This window comes from Bos javanicus, chromosome 28, assembly GCF_032452875.1.
Source record: "Bos javanicus breed banteng chromosome 28, ARS-OSU_banteng_1.0, whole genome shotgun sequence".
NCBI lineage: Eukaryota > Metazoa > Chordata > Mammalia > Artiodactyla > Bovidae > Bos > Bos javanicus.
In genome coordinates, this window is record NC_083895.1 from 29,063,060 (window position 1) to 29,076,167 (window position 13,108).

Below are 13,108 nucleotides of genomic sequence, written 5' to 3' on the forward strand. Positions count from 1 at the left end.
TAATTGTTGTGATAAAATTAATAGCTCCTAAAATTGAGGAAACACCTGCCAAGTGTAGAGAGAAAATGGTTAGGTCTACTGAAGCTCCTGTGTGGGCTAGGTTGCCTGCTAGAGGAGGGTACATGGTTCAACCTGTTCCCGCCCCAGCTTCGACTGTGGATGATGCCAGAAGTAGTAGGAAAGAGAGAGGGAGGAGTCAGGAGCTCATTATTTATTCGGGGAAATTCTATATTGGGGGCACCAATTATCAGAGGGACAAGTCAGTTACCAAACCCTCCAATTATGATTGGTATCACTATAAAGAAAATTATTACAAATGTGTGTGTGGTTACAACTACATTATAGATCTGGTCATCTCCGAGTAGGGTCCCGGGTTGACCTAATTCAGCGTGAATTAGCAGGCTTGGGGCTGTTGCTACTATGCCGGCTCAGGCACCAAATAGTAAGTATAGGGTACCAATATCTTTATGGTTGGTTGAGAATCAGATCAGATCAGATCAGTCGCTCAGTTGTGTCCGACTCTTTGCGACCCCATGAATCGCAGCACGCCAGGCCTCCCTGTCCATCACCAACTCCCGGAGTTCACTGAGACTCACGTCCATCGAGTCAATGATGCCATCCAGCCATCTCATCCTCTGTAGTCAGCGGTTAATGAACATGGGTAGAATGGCTGAGTAAGCATTAGACTGTAAATCTAAAGACAGAGGTTTAATTCCATTTTGTTTATTCATTCTTCCATCAGTGGACACTTGGGTCGCTTCCACCTTTTGACCATTGTAACTAAAATGCTGCTCTGAACATGGGTATATAGTGATTTAAGTTCCTCAGGGTTCCACTTTCCACCCATGAGGTAGGCTGAGCCCTCACCTGGGTTGGGTTGCTTCAGGGTGGAGGGGGCCAGCCTCTCTGGGTTACCCTTCCCCGTGAGGTAGGGGAGGCCAAGAACAGAGTATCCTCCAGAAGCACCGATTGAGCTGAGAGCCCTAAGACTGAGCCTTTAAATCATCCTGGGGCCAGAGGAGCTTTTCTCTGCATCCAGAATGTGAGCCATAAACCAGGCTGACTTACAGGCAGTACTCACTGGTCTGGTTGTTTATGGCCAGCATCCTTTCTGATTGGTTGATGCCTGTACTGGGCCTGTTGTTAAATATTTGAATATCACCCTGCTATAAACCAATCTCAGAACTTCTAAACCTGGCTGTGTGTCAGAATCTCTTGCAGGGAGAATGGAAGCTGCTGTTTAAACGTTCACACTCTAGGCTCCCTCCGCAGCCTATCAAGGAGCAAGGCTTGGGAATCTGTATTGTAACAAGCACACTGGGCGATCCTGATGGCATAGTCTTAGGGGGTCTTATGAAGCAGAAGCAGGTCTTGTGATGAGAGTTCAAGTGCAAATAGTTTGTCAGGGAGGAGAGTCCAGGAAACACAGGTCAGGGAGTAAGAATATGAGACTGGGAAGAGAAGGAAGACATAAAGATTCTTCATCAACCAAGTCACCTCAGTGGGCAAGTGGACATGAATCCCATGGGGGAACTTCAAGAGCTGGTTTGGAAAAAAGCCTCTGAGTTACCCACTGAGAGATGAGGGATCTAGGGCATTTGTCTACCAACTCTTTATCTGCCATCTTTTACCAGTCATTCATTGAGTGCTCTAGCAGAGGCATTAGTTTCCTGGCATAAGCAGGCCTGTCCTGTGTATGGTTGAAGCAGTCTCCGGTGGTCAGAACCCTTCAGGACTGGCAATTGGCGGTGAGGCTGGTATGTGTGGCAGTGGTATGTAAGGCATAGTGGGCAGGGTACCAACGGCATCGGCTATGGAGGGCTGCCGAGTTCCCATCACTCCACATACAAGGAGTGGTAAGCCCCTGTCAAACAATGATTATCCTTACCACTGAGGAGAGCTTGAGCAAGTTCCAGGAGTTGGTGATGGACAGGGAGGCCTGGCATTGCTGCAGTCTTATGGGGTTGCAAAGAGCTGGACATGACTGAGCCACTGAACTGCCTGACCACTGAAGAGAACTTCAAGGCTCATCCATTGTTGGCAGAAATGTAAATGGTGTGGCTACTATGGAAAACAGTTTGGTGGTTTCTCAAAGAGTTAAGAGTTTCTACAGGACCCAGCAATTCCACTTCTAGATATATACCCACCACCCCCCGACCCCACCCCAGAATTGAAAACAGGTGTTCAAACAAAAACTTGTCCACAGGTGTTCATAGCAGAAATTATTCAGAGTAGCCAAAAGGGGGAAACAACTCAAATGTCCATCAGCTGATGGTATGGGTAAACAAAACATAGCACACCATACAGTGGAGGAGTCGTCACAATAAGGAATTGAGTACTAACATATTAGCACAGGGAACTCTGCTCAATGTCATGTGGCAGCCTGGTTAGGAGAGGGAGTTTGGAGAGAATTGATACATGTGTATGTATGCATGTCTGAGTCCTTTTGCTGTCCACCTGAAACTCTCACATTGTTAATCACCTGTATTCCAATGAAAAATAAAAAGTTAAAAATACTAATACATGTTACAAATGGATGAACCTTGAAAACATTATTCTGAGTGAAAAAAAACCAGCACTTACTGTATGGTTCTATTTATATGAAATATCCAGAACAGGAAAATTTGTAGAGACAGACAGTGTGGATTAAAAGTTGTCAGAGGCTGGGGGAGGAGGGAATGGGGAGGAATGCTAATGGGGATGGGTTTCCTTTTGGGGTGATTAAAATGTTCTGGAAACAGATAGTGGTGATGTTTACACCACATTGTGAATGTACTGCATGCCACAGAATTAATTAAAAGGATACACTTTATATTATATTGATTTTACTACAATTAAAAACAAGAGCTCCAGGTATTGCATAGCCTGAGTTGCAGGGTCTACCATTTCCCAGGTGGGAAACAGTGCATGGTGTGTGCCAGGGTCCCACAGCCGGAATGGCTCTCCTGAGGGGCTGCTTCTGGGGGCACTGAGTGGGAGTTGGGCCCCACAGCTTGGCCTCTTTCCTGTCTGAACGGTGCAAACAGAGGTTGCTGGAAGCCTCCCTAATGGGGAAATGAGTCCTGTGTCCTGGAGAGCCAAAGCTAGGCCTGGCTTCTACAGAATGGCAGGCTAGCTGGGCGGGGGAGTATGTGCCTAGCAGGAAAATTGCGGGGCGTCTTGTCTTAAATATAATATTAAATTGGCACCTTTAATTAGTACACTTAGAAAAGGTCACTAGCAATTACCTGGGATACAAAGAAGGCGTGAGCAGGCAAGAGCCCGTGAGGAAGCCGAAAAGGACCATTTTGAGCAGCACATAATTGAGGGGAAAATGGATAAAAGTCCAGAAAATTACAGGGTGGGTGACAGCAGCTGATGGCCCCATCCCTGTCCTGCCCAGCACCCCGCTTCTTGGGAGAGCCTGAGCATCAGGCCTGGGAGAGCCATTTGGGATACTGGGCCAAGTTGTGTGACCTTGGGTTGGGGGGCCAGTGTGGCCTTTCTGGAACCCCATGGACGGGCTGAGAGCTTGGCCCCATATTCTCCACCTAGGCTGGGCCCTGAAGGAGGTTGAGAAGTGAGATTTCCAGTCCAGGGGGCTACCGTGGACTTGCTGATGTATTGTAGACAAGCAGGGCCCCTGTGGGCCTCAGTTTCCTCGTGTTGAATCTCCCCAAGGCCTTGGGAAGTAGCTGTATTCCTCAAACTTTGCCACTAAAGGACCCCTAAGGGTATCAGAAAGGTATCCCCGGAAGTCAGCAGGAGGCTGGAAATTCTTTTATGGTTTTAGATTATATCTTTAAAAATGAATTAAATATTATACTTGCATTATATTCCCATTTGTCTTGGTATAAAACAGTTGCTTGTCACCAAGTGACACAGATGCTTTGGGGAGATGTGCTTGGTTTTTCTATGACTTCACATATCTCCTCCTTCCCCTCCTAGGAAGGAGCACTGTACTGGGAGTCTGGAAACTTGGGCTTAAGCCCTGACTCTGTTGCTCACTGTTGTACTTTGGGCAAGTTGCTAAATGCTTTCAGTTTCTCCACTTTTAAAATGGGAAGGGAACTCCCCAAAAGGTCTCTGACTTTTTTGCTCCATGATTCCACTCCTCCTTCTGCTTCTTACCTCCTCTCATCACCTTGGATGCTGCCATGTCCTACTTTGTTGTGTGATCTTGGAGAGGCTATTTTGCCTTTCTGGGCCTCAACTTCCTAATCTGTATAATGGGAAGAAAAACAACTACCAAACAGAGTTGTTGAGAGGATTTAGTGAAAGAACCGATTTGAATGGGCTCACATTTCATGTCTGGCATTTCATAAGAGCCCAATGCTTGCCCAGTATCTTCTTTTTCTGAGTCACTTAGGGCCTGATAGAGTCATGTCCATGGAAGTCCTGAATCTTGAGTTCACATATCAAGTGTTGAGATTTGTAAGACTGTGGAAACAAATGGGGGCACTGGGGCAGAATGCCTGGGCTTTGAAGTCCTACTCTGCCATTTGCTAACTGTGTGGCCATGGTAAATTACTTAATCATTCTGTTACCTTATTGTTAAGTGAGGACAATAACAGGAAAGATTAAATTAGATATTACACAGAAATCCTTAGCCAGGTATCTGGAATGTGGTTAGTGCTCCAGAATACTGGTTCTCATAGTCACGTTAGAAATTCTTTCCCAAGGTGACTTAGAAAAGCTCATCAGCATTCTTTTCTAAATAAAATCCCAAGTTTTGAATCCTTCAAAAAGTGATGGGACTGGATGCCATGATTTAGTTTTCCGAATGCTGAGTTTTAAGCCTACTTTTTCACTCTCCTCTTTCACTTTTATCAAAAGGATCTTTAGTTCTTCTTCACTTTCTGCCATAAGGGTGGTGTCATCTGCATATCTGAGGTTATTGCTATTTCTCCCGGCAATCTTGATTCCAGCTTGTGCTTCATCCTAGAAATAATGAATGCCTCAGTCCTAGACAAACTTTGGTGGTTGGTCACCCTACCTGAAGGCTACCTGAGGGGGCTGCTGTGAACCCCAGGGGAAGGTGACCTACTCTAAGACTTCTTAGGCAGGGTTAGGCCAGGCATTCTGATGCCTGGTTTGTTTCTTGGTGAAGGCAGCACCTGAGTCCTCTAATTGTGGACAGGAGCTAGACTTTGTCACCTGGTTGTAGGCTGGAGTCCCCTGCTGCTGCTGCATATCTTCCTAACCTCTGTGTACTCCAGTGTACACCACACAGCCAGCACCTAATCACTGTTGAATGAGTGCCAGGTTTGTAAAATTTTCTGAATTAGAACATATTGCTTCCATTTGTAAAAGACAGAAATCCAACTCTACTTAGGCAAAAAAAAAAAAAAGGGAGGGGTTGATTTATTAGCTCACACAGCTGAGCAGTCCAGGGGATAGAGCTAATATCACGTATAGTTGACTGCAAACCCTCAAACCATTAGGAATCTCTCTCCATGTACCATTTGGCTCTGTTTTCCCCCTTGTTGGCCTCATCTTCAGCCAGGCTCTTCCTGTGGTGTCAAAGATGGCTGCCAGCAGGACCAACCCCCAGGGGAAGAAAAGCACCTCTCTCCTATTTGTTTCAGTAGAAGTGCCAGGTTTGGCTTTGATTGGCCAGCTTGGGTCACATGCTCATCCCTGAACCAATCACTGTGATCAGGGAGATGCTGTGCTCTGATTGGCTAGGGCTAAGTAGTGTGTCCGGTCCCATCACTTCACGGGAAATAGACGGGGAGACAGTGGAAACAGTGTCAGACTTTATTTTTTGGGGCTCCAAAATCACTGCAGATGGTGACTGCAGCCATGAAATTAAAAGACGCTTACTCCTTGGAAGGAAAGTTATGATCAACCTAGATAGCATATTCAAAAGCAGAAACATTACTTTGCCAACAAAGGTCCGTCTAGTCAAGGCTATGGTTTTTCCTGTGGTCATGTATGGATGTGAGAGTTGGACTGTGAAGAAGGCTGAGCACTGAAGAATTGATGCTTCTGATCTGTGGTGTTGGAGAAGACTCTTGAGAGTCCCTTAGACTGCAAGGAGATCCAACCAGTCCATTCTGAAGGAGATCAGCCCTGGGATTTCTTTGGAAGGAATGATGTTAAAGCTGAAACTCCAGTACTTTGGCCACTTCATGCGAAGAGTTGACTCATTAGAAAAGACTCTAATGCTGGGAGGGATTGGGGGCAAGAGGAGAAGGGGATGACAGAGGATGAGATGGCTGGATGGCATCACTGACTCAATGGACGTGAGTCTAGGTGAACTCCGGGAGTTGGTGATGGACAGGGAGGCCTGGCGTGCTGCGATTCATGGGGTCGCAAAGAGTCGGACATGACTGAGCGACTGAACTGAACTGAACTGAAGTAGTGTGTCCATCTTGGAACATAAGAATTGAAGGGCTGTGGACTTGTGTTCATCTGAGCCACATGGAGAACACTTTCTCTAAGTTAAAAGAGGATAGGTGGAAGTCACAGAACAAGGTGAATGATAGTTCCCTGTTAAACACTGTGACAAGTGACCAGGGCAGAGGCAGGGAGCCTGGGGTGGAGCCAAAGATGCAAAGGGGTCCTGCAGCAGTCAGTGACCTGCTGGTGGTCTATTGGGCGACTGCTCCCCACAGGAACTCAGCTACCTGAGTAAGGTGCTTAAGAATGGACTAACCTCCTGTTTTTGTCCTCTGCTGTCCCCTGTGGGTACTTCAGGTTCCTCTGTGACCCAGTTGCTGGCTCGAGACATGGACAATGACCCCCTGGTGTTTGGCGTGTCTGGGGAGGAGGCCTCCCGCTTCTTTGCTGTGGAGCCTGACACAGGCGTGGTGTGGCTCCGGCAGCCGCTGGACAGAGAGGTATGACCCGCCTCGACCTCCGCCCCAGTCCTTCCCTGGGAAGGCAGGGGCACAGGCTAGAGGAAAATGGTATATCGTCTTCTCACCCTTAAGCAGAATCTTCCTGCCTGAATGGTGTCCCTCTTCCAGGGCCAGTGCTGATGTCTGCATTTGGCTTTAGGATGGGGCGGTTGGGAGTGTCTCCAAGTAGGGGGCAACATTGGCTAGGCAAGAGGGACAGTGACCTTGGGGACATCCCCTGTAGGATAGAGGCTCCATGGGAGCCACACTTGTTTCCATGTATGTGAAAGACAGTGGCTCAGTTGTGTCCGACTTTTTGGAACCCATTAGACTGTAGCCTGCCAGGCTCCTCGTCCGTGGTATTTTCCAGGCAAGAATACTGGAGGGGGTTGGCATAAACCAACACAATGCTGTAAAGCAACTAAAAAACTAATTAATTAAAAAAGAATATTGGAGTGGGTAGCCCCTCCCTTCTCCAGGGGCTCTTCTCAATCCAGGGATCAAACCCAGGTCTCCCACATTCTGCACCGCCCCCTCCCCACAACAAATGCTCCCCCAAAGGATATTTTCCAGAGACACGGGAACTGATGACAGTAGCCTTTAGCAAATTAAAGTAAGTGTTTGAACAAACCCACCCCCTCCTTTCTCCTCACATTGAAGTGGCCACACTTTGCTTGAGATCACACAGCAGATTAGAGACAGAGCCCAGATTAGAACCCAAGATTCTTGACTTTTAATCTTTCTTGACTTTTAATTTATGGGAAAGATCCATATTCTGAACCTACTTCTCCAATCCAAAAGACAATGCTTATTTTATAGGGAAGCCTTCAGCTATCCAGTGCCAGACCAGCTCTTAGGGCAATGCTGGAGGGTCTCCACCCCCATGTAGGGCTCTGGACTCAGGGCCTCAGCATGCCTCTCTAATTCTGTTCTCTCCCTCCCTACATTTTCTTTCAGACCAAGTCAGAGTTCACAGTGGAGTTCTCTGTCAGCGACCACCAGGGGGTGAGTGTCCCCCGAGGCCCCTGCTGCCCAGGGAGGCAGGGTCCCTGGGCCTTCGGGTGGAAAGAGGCCAGAGGCTGAGGCGGACATTAACTCCCCACGCTTGTCTTGCCAGGTGATTACAAGGAAGGTGAACATCCAGGTCGGGGACGTGAATGACAACGCGCCCACGTTTCATAATCAGCCCTACAGTGTCCGCATCCCTGAGGTAGGTGCCCCTGGGACCACACTCGAGGGACATTTGGGGTCTGCTGCTCCGGGGCCACCTGGGTGTAGACTGATGCTGGGGGAAGCACAGCTCCAGCTCCTTCTCTCCTGCCCTCTCGTCAGCCTGGGCATCTGCTCTGGGCACACTGGTGACCAAGCCAGTACCTCTGAGGGGGCTTGTCTGCTGGTTGCAGAGAGCAGGTTGGTGGCAGCCTCATGCCTGAGAGAGGGCCCTGGATAAATCCCCAAACTCTGGCCAGAGTCAGGGACAGTACAGAGGTTGGGAGAGGCAGGTTGTACCTCATTTTTTCCATTCACAGCGTGTGGGCCTTGGACAGGTGGGGTGGCAGACTTAAAACCCCAGGCCTCCCAGCTTTGGCCAGAACAGTCCCCCCAGGATGCAGGGCACGTGCAGTGACTGGGAGGGGCTTTCTTTCTCCAACCCCACGCTCGCCCCGCTGGCTTGCTGGCCGTTGGCTCCTCTGGGTTGTTTGTGTACTCTGAGTGTATTTGCATGAGTGCATGAGTGTAAAACCGAGCCATTGCTGGTAATTGAGAAGTACAAATTATTGCATTACGAACGGTTCGATTATAAGCTGGCTGCTGGCCCCTGGGTTCTCATTGCTTGCTGTTCCACTCCCTGGTGGCTGATGGCAGGCTTTTGGGCTGGCAGTTAGTGATTCAAAGACCTTGAAGGTGGCGGATAAAGAGCTTCTAACTGGGTGTCCCTCAGGCCTGCCCTAGGGGCTCTGGGTTGGACAGCAGCAGTAAAGGGTGAGGATGGGAGATGGTATCCACTAGGGAGAGGCAGGCTGCCACTGTGGCATTGGAGTTCTCCCCCTTTATGTTATTGGATAAGGAAACTGAAAGAGCTCTAGAAAATACCTATTTAGTTTATAGATGAGAAAAGTGAGGCTCAGCGTGGGAGAGTGACTTGTCTAAGGTCACACAGCCTTGACTTCCAGCTTCCTGACTCCCAGGGCAGCCTCAGATGCCTGAAGGATGAAGAAACCTGGTATCATGCTCCCATGTTCCTGTTGCTGGCCCTCCTTACTCAGCTGTGAGTCAAGGCTCCTATGCTTGTGCCAGAAAGAGGACCAATGTGCGGGTGGGGTACACCAGAGGTACTCATGCCCTCCCTGATGGAGTGGGACACAGGGAGAGAGACCCTGCAGTCCCAAGCACAGGGGCACAGTGCCCTGAGCTGTGGCCGGCATGCCCAGGATTGCAGCTTGGCTCTGGGCCCCTGCTCATTTGGAAGTCTCCATAATTTAATTAAGGGTCTCTACGTGCCAGCCTGCACTCCGGGCCCAGGCTTAGAAACCAAGGGCATGGCTCGGAGTTAATGAGCCTTGGACCCATTGCTCAGCTGCCATCCTGGCAGGCATGTCTGCCCTCTGCCTTCCCTCATAGGAGCAGCAGACAGCAGCAGTGGCAAGGGGATGAGGGGTCGCATCCCTGCTCTCAGCCTTTGGGCTGGGGCCAGCCTTTCCTATCTCCCTTGCCAGGAGAAAATGTGACCTCCAACACTGCCCCATTGGAATCCCCCGGGATTCTCCAAAGGCCTCTGCCTTCAAGGAGAGAGCCTCTTCAGTCGTTCATTTATTTAACAAATATTTATTGAGTGTCTGTTCTGTGAGCGTGGCGCCGTGCCAGGCTCTCACTGCATAAAGGCCTGGGAGGCCAGAGGAGTATGTAATGACGGGAGCCAGAGCCAGAGCCAGAGACCCCAGGCTTAGCCCCTGCTCTGCCCCCAGATTTCTGGGTCCATTAGGATGCGTCATTCAACCTCTCTGGGCCATAGTCCTCCTTCTTTAATAAAAGCAGAGGACAGGTGAGATAAAGTGGCCTGCCTCCTGCCCATCTGATGAGGAGAGGGTGGGCCAAGAGGGGCTAGCTCGAAGGACACACAGTCCTTGGAGGCAGGCCCATGTGCTTTACTCACCTGCGTGTAAGCCTCCCTGGGCCACTTCAGTGGCCTGATATTCGATGCCCTGCTCAGGGCAGCTCCATGCAGCCAGTGGGGATGCGGTGTCAGCTGGATGGAGGCCTGGCCACTCCTGACCCAAGGTGGTTTGGCACTGACCAGCCCTGCCCTGGGGTGGTCATCTGAGCTACAGCTTAGCTGCTGGACTCAGGTCCCAGCTGGAGTACCAGTTAAAATTCTGCTGGTCCTGGCCCAGGCTTCAGCCAGGGATCTCCTGCTTACGTGGAGGCCACCCTGGAAACCCCAGGCCCTCACCCTTGAGAAGCATGATTCAGTGGCAGAGGCCCTGTGGGTGTGAACAGGGTGAGAACACAAACCAGAGGAATGGGGAGGGGGCACTACAGACCCCACAAGACATCAGTCCTCAGGGGTTACCAGAGCAATCTCGATAGGCTTCCTGGAAGAGGTGGGTTTCCAGGAGAAGCTCGCCAAGGTGAGCAGCAGAGTTCCTGTGTTATATGGTGGGAAGAGGTAGCCTGGAGGTCAAGACACCTGGGTTCTAGTGCTAACAACTAAGACTTTAGACCTGTTGTTGCCCCTCTGATGGCTTCAACTCCAACAGCTGTTAAGCTGAGGCACTTGGCCAGGTCCCTTCCAAGACTGACGTTCCATGGTCTGAGTAGGAATCCAAAATGAGCAGCTCCTTCTTATCCTCCAGTACTTCATTATTCCCTGAAGGGCTGGCAAAGACCTCCAGTGGCTCCCTCCATCCACTTAGCTCCTCTCTTGGCAGTCCCAGCCACCTGCATGTCATCCCTAACCTTCCTGACCTCCACTCCCCCGAGCCCTAGGGGTCTTGATAATATTGGGGTCTGTTGTGCCCAGAACCCTGGGATAGGCAGGAGGAAAAAGTTACAGGGAGGTAAATTCTAGGTCTACATAAGGAAGAATTTGCTGATTGAAACTTTCACAGTCTCCTCCCCAGCCCTGCTGAGGGATGTAATGAGCTCCGCATCCCTAAAGTTATGCAAACAGAAGCAGAAGCCCATATTTCAGAAGCCATCTAGTGCTGAGTATTGGAGAGGTGATGAATCAGAGGCTCCCAAACATACCCCATCAGAATTTCCTGGGGAACTAGTTAGGCTGCATATTCCTGGGCCCCTGCAATTCTGAATCAGTGGGGACAGCTGGCCCAGGAAGCTGCATTTTTAACTCCATGGTGACAGCACGCCCTGGGGGATAACATCTGTGGCCATCCCCACCAGAGGGTTTCTCAGAGCTCTCAGCCTGTCCACAGCTGCCTAGAGACATCAACCCATGGGGAATCACGTCCTCAGGCCTCGCACCTGAGCAGGTGGGAGGCGGGTCAAGACCAGGCACTGCCCCTTTCCAAGAGAAGTTCACTGGCCCCCTGCCCTCCCAGACCTGCCCTGTCTCCCTCCGAAAGCCCGTGCCTAAGCCGGGCAGGTGTGTTTGGGTTTGTTTGTTATCAGTTCCCCTCCTGCCCACCCCTCTCCCCTCACTAAGCTGTTCTACATGTAATTATCCATTTTATCAGGGTGAAAGGCCCTGCAATTCACTTGTCGAAGCCCTAACGAGGCAGTGTGGATGCTTTCAAGTCTGTAAAGAAAAGGGAAATCCTGCTAGAATTGGCAACTTAATTCACCAAGCCAGCCTCGACAGACCTCATTAAGTCCCCGTGTATTCATTTCAGGCTAATGGCTGTCATGCTGACTGCTGTTTGATTTGCTGTAATAGACTTTTATGGCGTTCCAATTTGCTCAAACGTGTTTGCCTGTGTCTCTGCCCAGCAGCGCTGCTCCAGCACCTCCGTCAGGCGTGCGTGCCCACCTCGCTGACCTTCAGCACTGCCCCGTGCTCCTCCTCCTGCCCCCGCCCCTCAGCCCTTCAGCTGTGCCCCAGGGAGGTGGCTCTAGGGCCTAGATGTTTGGGTCAGAGGACAGATGGTGCCAGGAGGCTCCCTGGGCTCAGGAGGGCCTCTGGAGTGTCAGGGTTGGCCATGTCATTGACGTTCCGAGAAGTTCAGCCTCCTTAGCTGGGCTTTTAGCCATCTGGCCTCCACCTACCTTTCTCAGCTTATCTTCTGGTATTCCTCCACATGAGTCCTCCTGTCAGCCAAGGGGCTAAGCCAGTGCCTCTGAGCATGTGTCTCTTTTCTTTGTAAAACACATGTTGTACTGTTCTAACTAGTTCTGGAGTGTTTTCTTTATTCTTGCAGCCCAACTCTATTCTGCCTGTCCTTCAAAGCCCAAATCTGATCCACCGTGCTTTGATTCCCTCAAATTGTTTGAAATGAACACAAACATTTGTTGAAAGCTATGGAGCGGGGCCCAGGGATTTTCAGTTGGCTTGGCAGTTCAGGGTAGAAAAAACAGATTCTGCTGTTTGTTGGCTGTATAACTTTGGAAGGAACTTAATCTTTCTGGACCTCAGTTTTTTTATCTATAAGATGGGCGACAGTATTTCCCTTGTGCGGTTGTTGTGAGAGCTATAATAATGCCGGTAGGAAAAGCCCTTAGTCCAGTTTGTGGCTCATAATATATTTGGTGAAATACTAGTGATTGAGACCAGGGTCTTTGTGCTCAGGGAAGGTAATGTTACAGGGAGAAAAGCAAGTAAGTAGATGTCTAACTACCTCTAAATGTATTAAATGCTGTGGCAGCTTAGAATGTGCAAAGTGGGATGGAAGGAGTAGACCTATGGAGTGAACTGTGGAAGGAGTGAACTGGTCTATATATGCGGGCTATTCGTATGGGACCTTAGAGGATGAGTAGAGGCGATGGCACCCCACTCCGGTGCTCTTGCCTGGAGAATCCCATGGACGGAGGGCCTGGTAGGCTGCAGTCCATGGGGTCGCTAAGAGTCGGACACGACTGAGCGACTTCACTTTCACTTTTCACTTTCCTGCACTGGAGAAGGAAATGGCAACCCACTCCAGTATTCTTGCCTGGAGAATCCCAGGGACGGGAGCCTGGTGGGCCACTGTCTATGGGGTCACACAGAGTCGGACACGACTGACGTGACTTAGCAGCGGGAGTTTGTTATGCAGAGAAGTAGTTATGTTGTCTCTGAATATCATATACTTTCCGAGATCCTCTAGTTTTTTTCTATATGTTGGAATTTCCCC

General features: G+C 49.8%; 1 protein-coding gene across 18 annotated transcripts in view; it reads left to right on the forward strand.

Annotated features, from left to right (window-relative positions):
• The window catches only part of LOC133240635 (cadherin-23-like), a 377,180-nt gene that overhangs the window by 131,654 nt on the left and 232,418 nt on the right, over window positions 1–13,108 (forward strand). For all 18 annotated transcript variants that reach the window (XM_061405805.1, XM_061405806.1, XM_061405792.1 and 15 more), the window contains 3 exons: window positions 6,682–6,824; window positions 7,782–7,829; window positions 7,942–8,034. In XM_061405805.1, the coding sequence (XP_061261789.1) occupies window positions 6,682–6,824; window positions 7,782–7,829; window positions 7,942–8,034 (284 nt within the window). The remainder of the gene's footprint in view (window positions 1–6,681; window positions 6,825–7,781; window positions 7,830–7,941; window positions 8,035–13,108) is intronic.